The sequence below is a fragment of the Salmo trutta genome, chromosome 10 (assembly GCF_901001165.1).
Source record: "Salmo trutta chromosome 10, fSalTru1.1, whole genome shotgun sequence".
NCBI classification, from domain to species: Eukaryota; Metazoa; Chordata; class Actinopteri; order Salmoniformes; family Salmonidae; genus Salmo; species Salmo trutta.
The window spans coordinates 10,196,015-10,216,711 of NC_042966.1; the positions used below are offsets into that span (position 1 = coordinate 10,196,015).

Here is a 20,697-nt window from a genome sequence, read left to right on the forward strand (position 1 = left end):
TGGCGTAGGGAAGAAGACAGGAACTTATGACAGGGCATCTTTGTTGTCCCAATACAATACTGCTTTAATGACGACAAAAGCATTCTTCACATCTACAGAAATCAGAAAATGTTTCGGGGAAAAACTAAACAGCCCAAAAAAGGGATGAAAAGCAGCATGGTGCGTACAGTTCAGCTACGGATGAAGGGTTAAATGGACCTGATCGTCAAGGCTTACGCTACGGGTGGACATTTTGGACAGACAGAGACACGTGCACACAATGCACACACACGCCGACAACTGCACTCAACAGGACTTCTCGACCATTGCGCTGACATCTCTTCACTGAATCAATGAACACGTGTACATACGTACTCGCACACGCAAGGGGAGGCCAGTGATTTCCACAGAGAATAGGGTCATTGTCATGTCCTTGTGAGCATAAACACCATGAAAATGAACAACAGCGTTCATGGTGGTAAAGAAAGAAAGCCATTCTACTTGGACTGGTGGCGTGTACAAAGGGGGGACATATCTCTCCCTCTACTGCTTAACAATAAAAAGAGGGGGGGGTGTTAGTCCAGCACGTGTGATAGTGGAGATGGCTGTGTGTGTGTGTGTAATGTGTCTATGGATGTGTGTGGACAGTCGAAACAGAGGCAGATTCATTCGTATTGTCAAACGGTGTCATTGTGGATTTCTACTCCGTGGTCTGCGGGTGGGCAGGCGTCCATTGTAGCGGGACACTGAGACTCACAGAAACTCTCTGGGAGATAAACCCGTCTGCCTCCCATCGCGATCCCACTGTTGGAGCTGTTTATCCCGTTTAAGGCCCACCCTTCAGAGGAAGAACGGCTCAAACGCTCCTTGTCACATTCCCTGTCCGCCCTAAACGGCTGACAAAACGGCAGGATTTTGTACTGGAAGGGAACGCCGCCGAGAGGTTGGCTTGCCTGGGGAACAATTTTCCCCCTTTCACCGGTTTTAGAAGCACATCTTACACATCTTCAGAAGAATAGCCCTGGTTTGCGCATCAAACACCAGGAGTTGTAAGCTTAACCTGCATTGTGGTTTAGAGGGTCCTTGGTAAGCACATGCGCCTATATGGTATTGTGCTACAATCAACGATGCACATGGCCAAGAACATACATCTCCAAAACAAGGACACGACGACTCACCAGCCACTCAGACAATGTTCATATAACCATGGCCAAGGACACCCAAAGACTAGCCTGTCTAGCGAACCAGAGGCGTAGAAGCTTTGAAAAAGCTTTAGACATCAAATGCCTAATCACTCACCCCCCCCCCCCTCTGTATGGAGCTCCCACACCTCCAGTCACTTAAGGAGGGTTAACACTGGGCTTAATGAAATATTAAAAGGTGTCTGTACCTGCTGCTATTGTTGCCCCTTGGAATAAGATATAACCTATTTTTTGACAAGTTTTCATCCACCTCTCCGTGGCGAGACGCTCGTCAAAAACCAAAATCAGTCACAAAGAGGAGAAGGGGGGTAATGAATAATCTATTTCATATTCCAAAGGCGCCCGCTGCTCTGAGGGAAAGAGGGAGGGAAGGAAGGAAAGAGAGAGGGATGGATGGATAGAGAGAGAGACGTGGGAGATGATGAGAGAGAGAAGTAGGGAGGCATGTAGAGATACTGTATTAGAGGGATGGGGGGAAAAAAGGAAAGACTAGGATGGGCAGAGAAAACGGAGAATGAGAGAAAGAACGAGAGGAGAAGGAGAACGCTGGCAGATGATACCAGGCGTCTGCCAAGCCATTGAACCACGACAGGCTTCCTGTTTAAATACCCCCCCCAAATAAATTGTTAACCCCCCATATCTAAAGTTGTTTAATGCAATTTCTTAATGAACATAATAGCCAGAAATAATAATGAAAGAAAATAAAAACATCTAAACGGAACCCAGGCAGAATTGTCGCCGGCGCTCAATTATTTCCTTGTCAAGTGGGTCTGTTTTTAATGAGGCCCTGTGGGACTGACGGCTGTCAGTCAGCCCTGACTTTTTGACACCATTACAACTTCAAATAGAGCCGCGCTCGCTGCCTGCCGCAGCCACGCTCGCACGGCGGAAGGGAGGCTGCAGCAGCGCTACAACTCAGCTCATACTGACAGGCTGGGAGAGAGACGGAGGAAGAGACAGAGGGAGGAGTGGTGGGGTGAGGGGGGGGGGGGGGGGAGAGGGGAGGGAGGGACAGGGGAGAGGACGGGCACACGCAGGCACACACATAGGTGAATAGCAGACACATACACACAATATTACGTTCTTTTGCTCATATACACCAACCTCCATGTATAGACTCTCACACAGACCTCCACACAGACCAGTTTCTCCTTTTGATGGAAAAACCAATTGCACAGGTGCTTATCCAATGAGGTTTGTCAAACTGGCAGGGATTTCTCCTCCCTCCCTCAACCTCCTTATTTCCACTTCTGCTTCTTCTCCTCTTTGTTCGTTATTCCTCAACTTAATGATAACTCTCCACGGGCTGGCCCCACATGGGACGGACAGAGACAAACTATTTTGTTGCCCATTAATATGAACCTTTGAAGCCGCCGGGCGGCTGGGAGGGGGTGGCGGAGAAAGCCCCCCCCCCCACCAAGCATGCTTCCAGAATAAGACAATCCGCTCGCCCTGAAACAGAATAGCAAATGGCCTCTCTCTCGTGCGCGAGGGCGTTCTGCCACACGGAGGCAGGCGGCCGTCTGGTCTGAGCTGTCTGTCTGTGAGTCTGTCTGTGTGTTCAAAGTGGACGTGGGGGTACCGGTGTAGGTTTTAGAGAGAGTATGTTTCTGTGTGAGTGTAATGTGCGTGACATTATAAGAGCATAATTCAGCCCTCAGGACTGGACACTGGAATCCACCCTCAACAGTCCAACATTTTCCTTGTCTCTGATTATACACATAAAATACAACAATATTAACCTGTCCACAAACAGTAGAATGGCTTTTAACTACAAAACAAGGACTAAAACACACACCGTATTGTGAGTTGGTAAAAAGAGCATGGAACATCATTGTCAGCTTGAAGACTTTCGGGTAAAAGGCTCTATGTAAAAGTACTGCATTATTACAACTTGACAAAAAAAAGAAATACAATAATATAGATAGGACAACAGAGCAATTTCACTCATATTAAAAATGACAAGTCTGAATTCACACACAATCAAAGCAATCCATGTTTCAATTGGTCCTGGACTATACAATACTATACAAGTCATGTGATTCGCCGGCCAAGGACGATTAGTCTGCGTCAGTTTACGTTTATAATAGACTTCATAAAATATACACTTAGTATCACAATCTTTAACGCTAATCCCAAAAATCTATCATCAATTCTAAAACAATGTTTATAAATAAATAAACAGAATTGCTGTTGAACCCCCCCCCCCCAAAAAAATGATTTTTCTACGTACAGTATGTACATTTACCTGTTAGTACAGTATGTTGCCTACTATTATCAATTCTCTATTAATGTCTTGCGTAAAAACAAAATGGAGTCTGGACACTATTAAGATCCCTTACAGTCAGATAACAGTGATAGGAGTCAGTAATGTGAGGAGGGTGGATAAAAGGGGGATTTTCCCAGCAAATCCTGGCTCTCCTTCCTTGAGCTAAAACAGAAGCAAACTTGTTCATGCATTTTCTATAGGTTGAATATATCTTCCATTTACAAATGCATCTCTCATATTTGGGCCCAACCGTGCTGAAAAAAAGGTGACTCTGAATACCGCCACTTATTTGAAGGCACCGTCCTTTGTGCTGTGCTGTATGTTCAGTTCATAAAGAGGATAGCTAGGAGCTACATGCCAGTAGGCTGGGTACATTCATATAGTAGGCCCCCCATCTTAATCTTGCACACAAAGAGTTGAGTCGAGCGCTTAATAGACTAGACGTGTTGAAAGTTGGTCTGACAGAGGGAGAGAAAAGCTCCACGTACAGATACACACACACACACACACACACACACACACACACACACACACACACACACACACACACACACACACAAAATTGGGACCCGCAAACACCTTAGGCCAGACCATGGAAGTGGCGAATGAACAACAGTAGGAAGTTGTACATATTTGAACCCGTCTGGACTTTTTGAATCCCCTACAGGCCCTCTCCACCCAGGGAAAAGATAGATCTCCAATGCTAAACACAGTCCAGTGACGACGACACCATGAATATTATCAATAGCAATAAAAGAAACTGAGGGGGCTGTCTCAGAGAGAAAGCGAGTGAGAGAGAGACCCCTGTCAGGGTCCAGAAAGAGTGATTCATGGGCACCATTTGTTCTAATTACTCCAGAGCAAACACTTTTGTCGCTATTAATCATGCGTGTGCGTGTTTTGTGTGTCTGTGTGTGACGGAGTGCGTGTGTGTGTGTGTGTGTGTGTGTGAGAGCATTGGGGAAGATCAGTGCCCTCGCACATTGAAATAGATGGCCAGAATGATGGTGAGGAGGATGGTGGCGCCGAGGACGAAGACCAGGACTCGGTTCTGGATGATTCTGCAGAGAGAGAGAGAGAGAGTGAGAGGTAGAGAGAGAGTGAGAGGTAGAGAGAGAAGGAAAAATAGGTAAAGACAGGGTTAGCCAGGGGTTACAGTAGTCTGTCTGAATCCACAGAGACATTTGAAACACGCCCAAACTTTTATGCATTTATGTGTAACAAAATGACCGGCCCTTAACTCCGAGGTTATCATGTTTAATGGGTACCATGAGGGCCTCATACAAGGGTATTTACTGTTCACAGTGTTCCTACTGTCAAGACTGCTATCCAAAAGCGACAACACACACACACACACACACACACACACACCACACACACACACACAGAGAAGCACAAATACGCACGCACACACACAATTGCTTGTTCCAGCATCTCCCAAACACAGACTCGTAAACACACATCCAATCACACATACACAAAACTGCAGACAGGCTTTAAAAACATTATTTTCATAATAAAGTGGAAAATGTGGCTCACAAGTTTCCTGGCGGTAATAAAATCAGTGAATTACTGATGGAATGTGCCATAAAACGCCTCGCTCTTTTTGCGAGGCGTCAATTTTCCCACTGTTGCCTAAGTAGACTTGACAAAAAATGTACTTTGAACAAAAAAATTATACAAAGAGAGGTAGTGAGGAGAAGGAGACAAAATGGATGTGTTAGTTTGTGTGTGTGTGTTCACGTGTATCTATCTGTGCGTGTGTGTGTCCGTCCGTAGTCTCCAGTGCCTCTCCCCACACACTTCCCCACCCTCCGTCACTCCTGACAAATGACAGAATTATCACATTTGCTGACATGTGGAGGGGGAGTGGAAAGGGAATGGAGGGGGAGGTGGGCCAGTGTCCACTGCTCTAAGCAGGAGATGAATGGCCCATGCTCCAGCCATTCATCACTGGGGCCGTGGAGCTGCAACTCAGGCCTGCTCACTCACCCCCTACCTACCCCTTCCCCAGCCCCAGCATCTATCCTGGCCTGAGGATAGTGGCAGTGTGCTCTTAACTCCAGCCGTAGAGCTGCTCTTGCCTCTATCCTGTGTCCTGATCTTCTATAGTCAGACACTTATCCCAGCCTGAGTTTCAGCTTCTTACACCGTCTTCTATGGCCCCTTCTTGTACATTCCCCTGTCCACTTCCCCTTTTCCCCCTGTCCACTTCCCCTTTTCCCCCCTGTCCACTTCCCCTTGCCCCCTGTCCACTTCCCCTTTTCCCCCTGTCCACTTCCCCTTGCCCCCTGTCCACTTCCCCTTGCCCCCTGTCCACTTCCCCTTTTCCCCCTGTCCACTTCCCCTTTTCCCCCTGTCCACTTCCCCTTTTCCCCCTGTCCACTTCCCCTTGCCCCCTGTCCACTTCCCCTTTTCCCCCTGTCCACTTCCCCTTGCCCCCTGTCCACTTCCCCTTGCCCCCTGTCCACTTCCCCTTGCCCCCTGTCCACTTCCCCTTTTCCCCCTGTCCACTTCCCCTTTTCCCCCTGTCCACTTCCCCTTTTCCCCCTGTCCACTTCCCCTTGCCCCCTGTCCACTTCCCCTTTTCCCCCTGTCCACTTCCCCTTTTCCCCCTGTCCACTTCCCCTTGCCCCCTGTCCACTTCCCCTTGCCCCCTGTCCACTTCCCCTTTGCCCCCTGTCCACTTCCCCTTTGCCCCCTGTCCACTTCCCCTTGCCCCCTGTCCACTTCCCCTTGCCCCCTGTCCACCCCCCTTCGCCCCCTGTCCACTTCCCTTCGCCCCCTGTCCACCCCCCTTCGCCCCCTGTCCACCCCCCTTCGCCCCCTGTCCACCCCCCTTCGCCCCCTGTCCACTTCCCTTCGCCCCCTGTCCACCCCCCTTCGCCCCCTGTCCACCCCCCTTCGCCCCCTGTCCACCCCCCTTCGCCCCCTGTCCACTTCCCTTCGCCCCCTGTCCACCCCCCTTCGCCCCCTGTCCACCCCCCTTCGCCCCCTGTCCACTTCCCTTTGCCCACCTTTCAGCCCCACCCTCTAAACTCCTCCCCATGTCTCAGTCCTTGCTGTCTATACTCCATCCCCAGCCTCCAGAATGAACCCCTTCCCCCATGTTCACAATCCCCCTCAGTTATGACTCCCATTTCCAATCCCTAGCCCACAGCCTGGACCTACGCGACCCGTGCTCCAGTCCCAGCCTGACATCGAGAGTGTCTCCAGGGCCCCGAGTCATCAGCCTGGAAACAGCTCGGCAGCCCGGAGAGCCCCAGCCTACACAACACTTGTCTCTACAGGCACACGTGCCGGCGTGAGCCTTTGCCTGTACGCGTGCCTGTGTCTGTATAGAGTTTAAGTGTGTCGGAGCGTGTGCCGTGAGTGATTTTAAGAGCGCCTGCCTATGAGCAAAAGTGCGCAAACATGTTTGTACAGTACACACGTCACTGGCTGTGTTTGTGTGCGCACGCAGGCTACGCATGTAAGGGCGAGAAAAGACGTTTGCAATGAGAGTGAAGTAAGCTGTGACATAACACTCCCCCTGACGCTCTGAGTATACCCATTCGCAATGTTTATCAGAGATTGATTTGAATAAATGGGCCTCGTCTCCGTGGCTCTAGCCTCTCCTGATAGGGCCCTGGCGCTGCAGCATTTGCATAATGCCGAGCCGATTGCGGGGAAAAGCGGGGGAAACATTAATCAGTGCGTGTTTAGCTAGGCCACATCTCCCCCATGTCTCGCTTTAATTGCCATTCATTATTTAGCATGATTATTTACCCGCAAACGCCCCAACAGAGACGCTAGCATGTTACTGTATGTGATGCGTTTTGGGGATCCTGCAGCAAGTTCATTTTACAGCTGTGGAGGAGGGGTTGAGATGAAAGAGGAGGGGGGTTTTGGGGGAAGTTAGTTTTGGGCTGGCGAAAGCTTGGTTAGGGGGATAGGGAAGTACCACCTTAAAATAAGTTGTATTTAATAAGCTTAATAAACTATAAGTAGTGTAGCTATCGGCCTATACTGCTGATAAATGAGTCTTCTAGCGTACCTAACCATTTATTAACAAGGCATGCATTATACAATGACTAAATTAGCATTTATTATCATTTAGAAAGCATTTATAAGTATAATGGGGTATCCTATAGTGATTTAATTTTTTTATTTTTTTTTACAATACACCAAAAAAAGATTTACTCTCCTTAAAAATGAGACCCGTCATTTAGTGTCAGAAGCTACCGCACCTGTAGACTCCCAGTCATTGGGCTAACGCTAGTCAGCATTGGCTTGCGAAACTAACTTCCCTCAAACTGCACGCAGAGACATAATAACGGTGTCCACGAGTTCATTGGACTCCGGGTAAGTAGAAAAAAGGGCTCGATTGCGTGAATCTCGCCGTATCCCTTTACCACTTAGCCTAGGGAAGATTCGGTCCATTTCTCTGAAGCCCTATTGCTCGTCATATTTTAGACTTTATATCCGCTTTTACATAAGAACACAATATGCATATATTGAAATCCCTAACTAGGGGGTGTCTAGTTCATTGGATATGGGAAATGCCTCCTTAATAACAGGATTGGAGAGGAGGAGAGGACCAAGGGCTGGTCATTTGAATGAATGAGTAAAATGCATGGGACAGGGGGAGCCCTCTCCTGCCTACAGTAATGTAGATGAATATACCGGTGGCTAGGGGCCTCTGAAAACACCCTCCGAGGGGGAGGAATAGGCCCCCAGGCCACCCCTTCAACCCCCTCACGCCCAGGCTGCCAGACGGGGAGGAGAGGAGAGTCCAGGGCGGAGGAGAGGAGCGAGGGATTAGAACGGAGTCATAATTCACTTAAGCCATGTTTAAATCCATTTACTAAACAGTGTCTGTGACACTTTAAAGAGCGTAAGCCCTGCCCTCTGACAGCCAGTGAAATTAACCCCCGGAACCCCCCACGACAGAGAGAGAGAGAAGCTAGAGGTGTGAAAGGAGGAATATTCAGTTGGTTTGGCTAGTTCGAGGCTGTCTCTCTGTGAATTAAAAAGAGCATTCAAACGTATATCCGACTGTGCCCAACGGCATGATGACCTCAGTAATCTACGCGTAAGTCACTCTTAAACAAGAGTCATGTGTTCATTTGAATTGTTCACTACAATCCATCATAAAGTGGATGAATGAAATCAAATCACAGTTTATTTGTCACGTGCGCCGAATACAACCGGTGTAGACCTTACAGTGCGATCTTTAAGTAAAAAAATAGGTATTAGGTGAACAATAGATAAGCAAAGAAATAAAAACAACAGTAAAAAGACTGAAAAATAATAGTAGCGAGGCTATATACAGACACCGGTTAGTCGGGCTGATTGAGGTAGTAAGTACATGTAAATATGGTTAAAGTGACATATATGATATACAGAGAGTAACAGTAGCGTAAAAGAAGGGTTGGCGGGTGGCAGGAACCAATGCAGATAGACCGGTTAGCCAATATGCGGGGGCACCGGTTAGTCAGGCTAATTGAGGTAGTATGTACATGAATGTATAGTTAAAGTGACTATGCATATATGATAAACAGAGAGTAGCAGCAGCGTAAAAGAGGGGTGGGGGGGGGCAATGCAAATCGTCTGGATAGTCATTTGATTACTTGTTCAGGAGTCTTATGGCTTGGGGGTAAAAGCTGTTAAGTAGCCTTTTGGTCACAGAATTGGTGCTCTGGTAATGCTTGCCATGCGGTAGCAGACAATTGTTAGGGCCTTCCTCTGACACCGCCTGGTATAGAGGTCCTGGATGGCAGGGAGCTTAGCCCCAGTGATGTACTGGGCCGTACGCACTACCCTCTGTAGAGCCTTGCGGTCGGAGGCCGAGAAGGTGGCCGAGTAATTGCCGTACCAGGCAGTGATGCAACCAGTCAGGATGCTCTTGATGTTGCAGCTGTAGAACCTTTTGAGGATCTGAGGACCCATGCTAAATCTTTTTAGTTTCCCGAGGGGGAATAGGCTTTGTCGTGCCCTCTTCACGACTGTCTTGGTGTGTTTGGACCATTCTAGTTTGTTGGTGATGTGGACACCAAGGAACTTGAAGCTCTCAACCTGCTCCCACTACAGTCCCATCGATGAGAATGGGGGCGAGCTCGGTCCTCCTTTTCCTGTAGTCCACAATCAAAAACCAGATCAGTCAGCGATAGTATTGGTAACAGTCCCCAATTTTATAATCCACTGGACCTAATTTGCAATGATACCTTTTGCTACAAAGATATCTACACTGCAAAGATGATATATCACACAAATAGATCCATTTCAGTCTACCAGCCACATACGATTACAAGCCTTATTTATTCAAATGAAGTCACATAATGCCATCGTAAAATTCTCCAAACATATCTTTGACCAGAGAGTTTCAGTGTGAAAAACATGGTTTATTCTACCTTAGAGCAGATCCAGCTCTGAGACATCACATCTCCAGACAGAACAGAACTTATCAAACCGGATCCATCCTCTGTGTTTGACACTTGACATAAGAGAAAAGAATGGGAGGGGTGGAGAGGTGACTTGGGATAAGCCTTATACACCCACCCCCCCCCGCACCTTCTCATGAGGCCCTTCTGTGATCCCCCAACATTCTCTCTCTCTCTCTCTCTCTCTCTCTCGCTCTCCTCTCTCTTCTTTCTCCTCTCTCTCTCCTCTTTCTTCTCTCTCTCTCCAACAAGCAACCAAGCAGTTCACTAGAGAGCAAAGCAGCTGTGGCACTGCCCAAAGACGGGTGATGCTGTACATGCATGCAAGTGAGGGAGAGAGGGGCAAGAGGAGGGAGAAGTATAAGAGAGACGGGGGATGAGGGGGGCGAGGATTGGAGAATGAAAACGAGAGAGAAGCAGCAGAGAGCGCAGAAACCCTAGAAGAGTCCGTTTACCCGGAGAAGGAGGCTGGAAGAGAGCCTCAGAGACAGATGAAAATAATGAGGACTTTTCTGTCAGGAAAGATTTACAAAATCTTACCCATGTTATTAAAATTTAAAATCTCTTATTTTTTTCTCTTTTCCCTCTCCCTTAGTGTATTTTCTTCACAGCACACCCTTATTACCAGTCCTAATGAGGCCAGGGATACACCTCTATGGTGTGAGAGTCAGTGAGACTGTGGGTGCGCGCGTGTGTGTGTGTGCCCTAAAGCCCCACACACACACACACACCCTCTCTGCTGGCTCTCTGAGGTGGACTTGTGGACATACAGACACACATTCAGACAGACAGACGGCCACAGCACATCACTACTACCCTAGTAAACAAACTTAACACCCAGAGATTCTCCCCCCCCCCCCCCTTTCCACTACTAGGCCAATAAAACTAAAATCAATGTCTGTCTGACCAATTCTGGTTCTTTCTCTCTAAATCCTGGGAATATGCAGCATGGGACAGGAGTGGAGGAGAGGAGAGAAAAGAAGGGAGGGAACGAGGGAGGGAAAAAAGAGGGAGGGGTGCCGGAAGGCTCAATGTGTTCACAAATAGTGAGAGTAATGGAAATGGTGCAGAAAGCAGGGGGGGGGAGCCCTGACTAACGCGTTTGCTTGTGATCATGAACTAATACAAATAAATATTTCATTCTATTGCCCATCTTCATACCCCTCCTCCTCACTCGCACTCATGTCAAAGTACTCTGTTTAAATTGATCGATTCAATGGAAAGAGCTGTAAGAACTTGCCTTGTTTCAATCTAATGAATGACTCCGATCTAGTGAAAGGAGTCAAATCAGCATCAACAGCATACTGTACAAAATACATGTGTTAAGACGTAAATTGTGTGCGAAGAACCACATAAAATTTTTAAAAAAACAGCTGCTGAGCTAACAGCTTGGATAATAGGCTGACCTGAAGTAGAGCGATTTTATCCCTCTGTATGCATGTTCTGCCCATTGTCCCAAGGGTGTATTCAAGCTAAATAAGATTTCTTAAACACACACAAACACACACACGCACGCACACATACAGCTGGAAAAAATAGAGCTCCTTAATTGCATGTTATTTACTTTAAAAAGTCCCCGACATCATGTAATTCCCGAAAGAAAAACAGTACTTATGCACACATACATACTATCACACTCTAGCCAGTACTGAATGTTATTATACACACTATCACACTCTAGCCAGTACTGAATGTTATTATACACACTATCACACTCTAGCCAGTACTGAATGTTATTATACACACTATCACACTCTAGCCAGTACTGAATGCTGTATCTCAATATGAACCTGAATGTTATTATACACACTATCACACTCTAGCCAGTACTGAATGCTGTATCTCAATATGAACCTGAATGTTATTATACACACTATCACACTCTAGCCAGTACTGAATGCTGTATCTCAATATGAACCTGAATGTTATTATACACACTATCACACTCTAGCCAGTACTGAATGCTGTATCTCAATAGGTATCTGAATGTTATTATACATCATTTTCACAAGAGCTTATTAGTCAAATTCCAGTGTAATTACCCAGAAAGTAGGAGTGATTGTTTTGGGGGGTACTAGTACATGCTCATATACACCACAGTGAGGGCTCTCTTTTCCTTCCCACACGCGTCCTCCGACAGGCTTGTTCAATCTCTAGCTCTATTTGCTGTATTCTACATTCTGTGCCACGGTTGGGAGGGAGTCTGTCTCCGTTTGGAGTCCGTGGTCTGAGCGAGGTGCACAGCCGCTCCATGGTGGGAGGGAGTCTGTCTCCGTTTGGAGTCCGTGGTCTGAGCGAGGTGCACAGCCGCTCCATGGCGGAGCAGCCTTTCCTTTTCTTTTAACGAGCTTCGCACCGACGCATGAGAGCAGCACCGGGGCTCTACAAGTTCATCCATTTTTTATTTGGCGGCTAACAACCCGGCCAGCAGCCGAGGCTGGGACTTGGACCTCTACCTGGAAATGTGTTGGAGGGTGGAGGGAGGGGAGGAGGGAGATGGAAAGTGTGGTATGGCGGGAGGATGAGATGCAGAAAGGGAGAGAATGAGAGAGAGGAGATATATAGAGAGGAGTTGGGCACTGAGTGTGTGTGTGTGTGCGTGCGTGCGTGTAAAAGAGAGCCAGGCAAAGAAAGTGAGAGAGGAGAGCGAATGAGGGAAAACAAAATAAGGGGAGAGAAAATACCTTGTTTGCAACTGTTTCTGGAATTTTCAAGACCTTTTGCCTGTAGTGGTTTCAGGCAGCTGCAGCCTCCTGTCCCGGTGAAATGTACAGGTGGCTTTTTGAGGCTCTCTCTTATTTTGATAGGTACACAGATCACTTCCCGAGCTGGCAGCCTGACAGAAAAGTAGCTCCCTTTCCTTACCTCCCTTTCTCTACAATCTCCCCCCCCCCCCACCCGATCCCCGGCTCCCTTTCCTCGCTTCCTGTTCCCCTTTTCTACTTACCTTCCTCTCCATTTTTTAGTTGAACCACTTTCTCCTTCTCCTCACCTTCACATGATCTCTCCCACCCTATTTGCCTTTCGCTCCCCCTTTGTCTTTTCTTGCATCCCTTATTCCACCCGTTCCCCTATCCTCTTTACACTCCCCCTCCTTTTAATATGGGGATAATATGTGCATTGTGTGTCCTGCATACTTCACTTATCTCCCATAGGCATCTCGGAACAAACAAATAGCTGGAGAAAGGACAGAGGACATTTTTTGACTATGTCCACAATGGGGCTTCTTCTTCTAATGTAGTGGCATTTAATTAGGCATATTGCAGAGGAAGGCCCCAATAAATTGTTGAAGACTCCAGCCACAGACTGTTCTCTCTGCTACCGCACGGCAAGCGGTACCAGTGCACCAAGTCTGGAACCAACAGGACCCTGAACAGCTTCTACCGCCAAGCCATAAAACTAAACAAGACTGCTAAACAGCTAATCAAATGGCTACTCTAAATACCCGGAATAACTTTTATGCACATATGCTGCTGCTGTCTATCTATCCTGTTGTCTAGTCACTTTATCCCTACCTATATGTACCGTACATAGCTACCTCAATTACCTGGTACCCCTGCACATCGACTCTGTACTGGTACTCCCTGTATATAGCCATGTTATTTTTACTCGTTATTCACTGTGTATTTATTCCTTGTGTCACTATTTAATGTTTTATTATGTTTTATCTTACCTTTAACTCCGCATTGTTGGAAAAGGACTCGTAAGTAAGGATTTCACTGTTAGTCTACACTGGTTGTCTACGAACCATGTGACAAATGAAATGTGATTTTGACCCCTACGATGCTCAAGTGTGCCGACACAGGATTCTTAGAGGAGCCTTGACTTGGAGGGCAAGGTTATACTGCTGTGCAAATTCCACACGACTGAGTATGTAGGCCATACATGGATGTTGCATGTAAAGAAAAAAAAAGACTTCTATACCTTAATCTTTACAGTACAATGTATTATTACAAAAGCATACTGTATGCAAGGATAGATGGGGTTGAATTAAGTGGTTGGCAAAGCAATAGGGTAGACTTAACCTAACTTGCTGTTCAAGCATTAACCCCTGACGGGTCCCACCGCTGCCACCAACTGCTGTTGTGACTGACGAAATGAATTCTGGGAAGGTGGCTGGGCAGTGCGGGACATTGAGACGAGAATCCCTCCAGCCTGGAGGTTGATAGTGAATAGTACAGCGTTTATACAGCGCCCGATAAATTACTTTTCTCACCATTTCGTCTCGCTTGCTAAGATTTCCGAACACAAAACCTCTCGGCCGCATTCCACGGGAGGGCCAGCTGCGCATCGGATTAACGGGGCCTGTTGTAAGGGCGTGACATTAGCCATGGAACCACAGGCCTCTAAAACTATGATGCACATACATTTTTATTGTTTGTTCAGTATTGAAATCTCATTAGGCCACATAAATCATCCGTATGGGCTGTCCATTCGCTTTCACCGAGACGGTGAGGAAGAAAAGGAGAAAAAAGGGAGGAGGAGAAGGGGGGGGTTGAGAAGTTGAGCAGGGATGCGCTGAACGTTCTAGGGCAGACCCGGGGCAATGGTTTATGATGTCTGCATGCTGCGTTGCAGTCACACAATACCCGCCACAGACAGAGTGAAAAGAGAAAGATAGATGGGGTTTTAGTGGATTCGTTCACATGGCTGTCTCGTTAAAGACTTTAAGGAAAGTTACGACGCCAGCTCTATAGGTGCATGTTGTGCTGCTTTTCTATGTAGAAGTATTGGGTCTGACAATGGTAGTAGGAATACAACCAGGATTGACATTTGACACCAATTCCTTCTTTCATGGAATTTGGCAACTTGAAGCCATTGGATCAGGAATAGATAAGAGTTTTAAAAAGCTGTTTGGGATCGCAGCATTACAGAAAAGGATGGGGGAAAAACAAACAGAAATGACTAAGACAAATGATGTTTATGGAAGCATCGCCAAGAGTTTTTTGCCATGCTTGTTGTATCTTAAAACGTTCAATAACTTGACGACATGGTACCACGTGACATTGTTTGCTTAAGCAAGCAGCCAGAGTACTGTCTCCGCTCCAAACAATGCCTTAAACTAATTACGTCGTAAAATAGGGCTGTCTAGGATTCCACGGAGGAGAAGTAATGAGGAAATGTGTGTTTATGTCTGCGTCTTTTTTATTAAATAGTGTGGAGACTCCTTTTGTGTTTGTTTGCCATTTCGAATAAAGTCTCCAAATATTTGCTTAAAACCCCCCTGTGGCTTCATTCAGCATCCTGTGTCTCCAGATATGGGTAATGTTTACATAGTGATCTCAACCCCAACACACACACACACACACAAGACAGAGTATTGCCTCCTCAGTTAGAGCACAAGGAAGTACACATTTCTTCTGAAATGAAAGGCATTTCTTCTGTAAAGAAATATAGCTTTTACAAAAGCTATTTTGAAATAAGTATAGTAATTAAACACAACGTGAGCATTTAACGTTTATCTTGACACGGAGTCACGCAGAGACCAAGGTCTCTTTAACAGATGAGCCATCAAATACCATTGACCATTGTGTGCGCTTAACCACAAAACACACTCAAGCAGGACCTTGGTTGCACAAAGCGGAATAACTGAAAACAAATGGCAAGACTGAATCAACATTTTACATTTCATTCATTTAGCAGATGCTCTTATCCAGAGGGACTTACAGTTAGAACATTCATCTTAAGATAGCTAGGTGGGACAACCACATATCTCAGTCATAGTAAGTCAAATTTCCCTCAAAGTAGCTATTAGCAAAGTCAGTGCTAGTAGGGGGGAGGGGCGAGTGCTGTGGGATTATTTAACATACTCTTTGAAGAGGTAGGGTTTCAGATGTTTTTGGAAGATGGGCATGGACTCTGTCTGAGCCAGCGACGGTGGGTTTGTGCCCATAGGCGATGTTGTTGCCGGTGATGTCTGGTGAGGACCTGCCTTACAATAGGCCTAGAAGCCCTCAGTCCAGCCTTTCTCAGCCTATTGCGGACAGTCTGAGCACTGATGGAGGGATTGTGCGTTCCTGGTGTAACTTGTTGTTGTTGCCATCCTGTACCTGTCCCGCAGTTGTGATGTTCGGATGTACAGAGACTGTGCAGGTGTTGTTACACGTGGTCTGCCACTGCGAGGACGATCAGCTGTCCATACTGTCTCCCTGTAGCGCTGTCTTAGGCGTCTCACAGTACGGACATTGTAATTTATTGCCCTGGTCACAACTGCAGTCCTCATGCCTCCTTGCAGCATGCCTAAGGCACGTTCACGCAGATGAGCAGGGACCCTGGGCATCTATCTTTTGGTGTTTTTCAGAGTCAGTAGAAAAGCCTCTTTAGTGTCCTACGTTTTCATAACTGTGACCTTAACTGCCCGTCTGTAACCTGTTAGTGTCTTAACGACCGTTCCATAGGTGCATGTTCATTAATTGTTTATGGTTCATTGAACAAGCATGGGAAACAGTGTTTAAACCCTTTACAATGAAGATCTGTAAAGTTTTTTGGATTTTTACAAATTAACTTTGAAAGACAGGGTCCTGAAAAAGGGAATTTTTTTTGTTGTTGCCGAGTTTACATACAGTGGGGGAAAAAAGTATTTGATCACTTGCTGATTTTGTAGGTTTCCCACTTACAAAGAAATGATCAGTCTATAATTTTAATGGTAGGTTTATATGAACAGTGAGAGACAGAATAACAACAAAAAAATCCAGAAAAACGCACGTCAAAAATGTTATAAAATGATTTCCATTTTAATGAGGGAAATAAGTATTTGACCCCTCTGCAAAACATGACTTAGTACTTGGTGGCAAAACCCTTGTAGGCAATCACAGAGGTCAGACGTTTCTTGTAGTTGGCCACCAGGTTTGCACACATCTCAGGAGGGATTTTGTCCCACTCCTCTTTGCAGATCTTCTCCAAGTCATTAAGATTTCGAGGCTGACGTTTGGCAACTCGAACCTTCAGCTCCCCCCACAGATTTTCTATGGGATTAAGGTCTGGAGACTGGCTAGGCCACTCCAGGACCTTAATGTGCTTCTTCTTGAGCTACTCCTTTGTTGCCTTGGCCGTGTGTTTTGGGTCATTGTCATGCTGGAATACCCATCCACGACCCATTTTCAATGCCCTGGCTGAGGGAAGGAGGTTCTCACCCAAGATTTGACAGTACATGGTCACGTCAAATGATGCGGTGAAGTTGTCCTGTCCCCTTAGCAAAAAAACACCCCCAAAACATAATGTTTCCACCTCCATGTTTGACGGTGGAGATGGTGTTCTTGGGGTCATAGGCAGCATTCCTCCTCCTCCAAACACGGCAAGTTGAGTTGATGCCAAAGAGCTCCATTTTGGTCTCATCTAACCACAACACTTTCACCAGTTGTCTTCGTAATCATTCAGATGTTCATTGGCAAACTTCAGACGGGCATGTATATGTATTCTTGAGCAGGGGGACCTTGCGGGCGCTGCAGGATTTCAGTAATTCACGGCGTAGTGTGTTACCAATTGTTTTCTTGGTGACAATGGTCCCAGCTGCCTTGATATCATTGACAAGATCCTCCCGTGTAGTTCTGGGCTGATTCCTCACTGTTCTCATGATCATTGCAACCCCACGAGGTGAGATCTTGCATGGAGCCCCAGGCCGAGGGATATTGACAGTTCTTTTGTGTTTCTTCCATTTGCGAATAATTGCACCAACTGTTGTCACCTTCTCACCAAGCTGCTTGACGATGGTCTTGTAGCCCATTCCAGCCTTGTGTAGGTCTACAATCTTGTCCCTGACATCCTTGGAGAGCTCTTTGGTCTTTGCCATGGTGGAGAGTTTGGAATCTGATTGATTGATTGCTTCTGTGGACATGTATCTTTTTTACAGGTAACAAGCTGCGGTTAGGAGCACTCCCTTTAAGAGTGTGCTCCTAATCTCAGCTCGTTACCTGTATAAACGACACCTAGGAGCCAGAAATCTTTCTGATTGAGAGGGGGTCAAATACTTATTTCCCTCATTAAAATGCTAATCAATTTATAACATTTTTGACATGCGTTTTTCTGGATATTTTTGTTGTTATTCTGTCTCTCACTGTTGAAATAAACCTACCATTAAAATTATAGACTGATAATTTCTTTGTCAGTGGGCAAACGTACAAAATCAGCAGGGGATCAAATACTTTTTCCCCCCACTGTATGAGATGAGTAATGAAAGATATGTAAACATTATAAAAGTGATTGGTGTTCCATTTAATAAAGTGGCCAGTGATTTCAAGTCTATGTATACAGGCAGCAGCCTCTAATGTGTTAGTGATGGCTATTTAACAGTCTAAAGGCCTTGAGATTGAAAAATAGCTTCTGTCTCTCAGTCCCAGCTTTGATGCACCTGTACTGATCTCACCTTCTGGATGATAGCGGGGTGAACAGGCAGTGGCTCGGGTGGTTGGTGTCCTTGATGATCTTTTTGGCCTTCCTTTGACATCGGGTGCTGTAGGTGTCCTGGAGGGCAGGTAGTTTGCCCCTGGCGATGCGTTGGGCAGACCGCACCACCCTTGGAGAGCCTTGCGGTTGTGGGCGGTGCAGCCCGGCAGGATGCTCTCAATTGTGCTTCTTTAAAATTGTGTGAGGGTTTTAGGTACCAAGCCAAATTTATTTATCCTCCTGAGGTTGAAGAGGCGCTGTTGTGCCTTCTTCGCCACACTGTCTGTGTGGGTGGACCATTTCAGCTTGTCAGTGATGTGTATGCAGAGGAACTTGAAGCTTTCCACCTTCTCCACTGTGGTCCCACCGATGTGGATAGAGGGGTGTTCCCTCTGCTGTTCCCTGAAATCCATGATCATCTCCTTTGTTTTGTTGATGTTGAGTGAAAGGTTATTTTCCCGGCACCACACTCGCAGAGCCCTCACCTCCTTCCTTAAGCCTTAAGGTAGGGAGGGGCAGTTCCACTCGCTGCTCCATAGACAAGTACACCATGGAGAGGCGGGGGTTGACACGTGTTTGGCGCACGCAAACCACTCGACAGAACACTCCTCTGTGGCACACAGCCTTAGCAACCTATGGAAACAATGGCTGTGACAGTTAGTAGCCTAGCACTTCAAAACTAGCGCTTAGGAAAAAACAAAGAGCTCTTTCCTTCTACCTCAGGCCATTCACCTGGTTTGAATAGTCTGTCATATACTAGCAGTACAGCTACAGTTCTATGGACAGGCCAACACACAGGGTGATGGTGACTGACTGGAAACTAGCAAGAAAAAAAACGGCCTCTGACTCACCATGTCTTGATTTCTATAGTTTCATTGTTTGGGCCAGTCTGAACAGACTGTGTTTACAGGTTAAAGGTGAGCCAGGTTATTTAGTGGTGTGGATAAAAATTTGCTCTAGCAAGAGAGGTCAGAGGTCAAGCCCACAGGCTTCAGGGCAGCAGGCCCGTCTTAGAGTTAACCCTGCGACCTCCGGGGTTATGGACACACTACGCTAGTGTGGCCAGGAGGCAGGAGCACAGGAGATGAACTGAGGTCCACCGTGTGTGTCAGTGTGTGAGAGAGTTTGTGTACGTGCATGTTCGCATTAAGAGGGCGTAGTGCAAAAGTGGAAAACTACAGGAGTGCAATTGACGCGTCCGTGTGAAATAACCATCGGATTACACACAGAATCTCGGTTTGTGATTCATCGGTTGTTGGAGAACCACTTGTTTGGGCCTTGTGTTTCTTCTCTAAGCCAACCAGCTCCATTCTGTGAAAAAACGGGCGAAGCTCCAAGCTGGTTGGTCAGTCCAGTAAGAGAAAGGATAATGTCATCTACCGTTTGACACTACAAGGGAGGTTTTAGTCAGTCTAAATAATCCATGCCGATGCATTAAATTTGCAGACCAACTTCCTTCTCTTTCTCCAGTACAATCCCTGTCTCAGCTGTGAGAGGGGGGGGGGGGCAGTGGAGAGTGAGAGGGGGATAGTGGGGATGATGAGAGAGAGAGAGAGACCTAAGATGTGAGCGAGTGGAGAGAAACAATGTGCTAGAGGAAGAGGAAAGAGAGCGAAAAGGGGGGGGGGCAATCCAGCAAGAGAGGAGGGGAGAAAGAGAAAGTGAGAAAAAGGAGAGGTGAGGGGATAGGAGGGGTAGAAGCCCCGAGTGACACTGATTCCCTCCATGATTGCCCCCCCCCAATTAAAAAAAGAACAATTTGAGGATGGGGCCAGCAGTGAGGAGGGTTTGTTGCATTAACTGGGTTATTGACATGATGCTCTGGCTCCATTTGCTTAGTGCCCTGGAGGCTGGAATCCATAGACTCCGCTCCAAACTAATCAAGGCCCGCAGCCACACAGGATCAGGCTGAAGAAAACTCGGGAAAAAAATCTATAGGAAACTTTGCGATGGAACGACAGGGAGGAAAGCGGGAGAGAGAGAGAGGAGGGGTTCAGAAAGTTCTCTCTAAGCACACTGACAGCTGCACAAATTCATTTACTACACTTTCCTTCTTTCTTGCCATCTCTGAATGTACGGAGCGGTGGAGTGAGCGTGAGAGACGCAGATTGCTGGTTCACCTCTCCATCCCGCCGAGTCAGGGTTGAAAGGTCAGGGGTTGTCAGGGCTGGTTGGGGACTCCCTCTTGGAAACGGAAGTCAAGAGACGAAGTCCCAATAATAATCTGCTATGAGTTTAGTTCCAGCTGGAGACTTTCTTGTGGACACGCACCTCACACGGCATAATGCTCCGCCCACTCTTTACCCCTTCTCTCTCCTTAACAAACCCTCAAAACCTGTGAGCTAATCGTAAAAGAGATTTCTTTCCAAATCGGAAAAAAGTTTTGAGCGCAAAGTGACGCGGTGCACATCTTGAATGCGAGCTCAATTGATCAAAACCAGTG

At 46.8% G+C, this 20,697-nt stretch overlaps 1 protein-coding gene across 5 annotated transcripts in view; it reads right to left on the minus strand.

The window, feature by feature from the left end:
• Positions 1-2,446: 2,446 nt before the first annotated feature.
• The window catches only part of LOC115201085 (vesicle transport through interaction with t-SNAREs homolog 1A), a 171,104-nt gene continuing 152,853 nt past the window's right edge, over positions 2,447-20,697 (minus strand). For 2 of the 5 annotated variants that reach the window (XM_029764361.1, XM_029764362.1), the window contains one exon: positions 4,319-4,511. In XM_029764361.1, coding sequence (XP_029620221.1) covers positions 4,418-4,511 — 94 coding nt within the window. In that variant the 3' untranslated portion in view covers positions 4,319-4,417. Of the gene's footprint in view, positions 4,512-20,697 lie in introns of all 5 variants that reach the window. The other 3 variants (XM_029764363.1, XM_029764365.1, XM_029764359.1) reach the window with 2 other exon arrangements.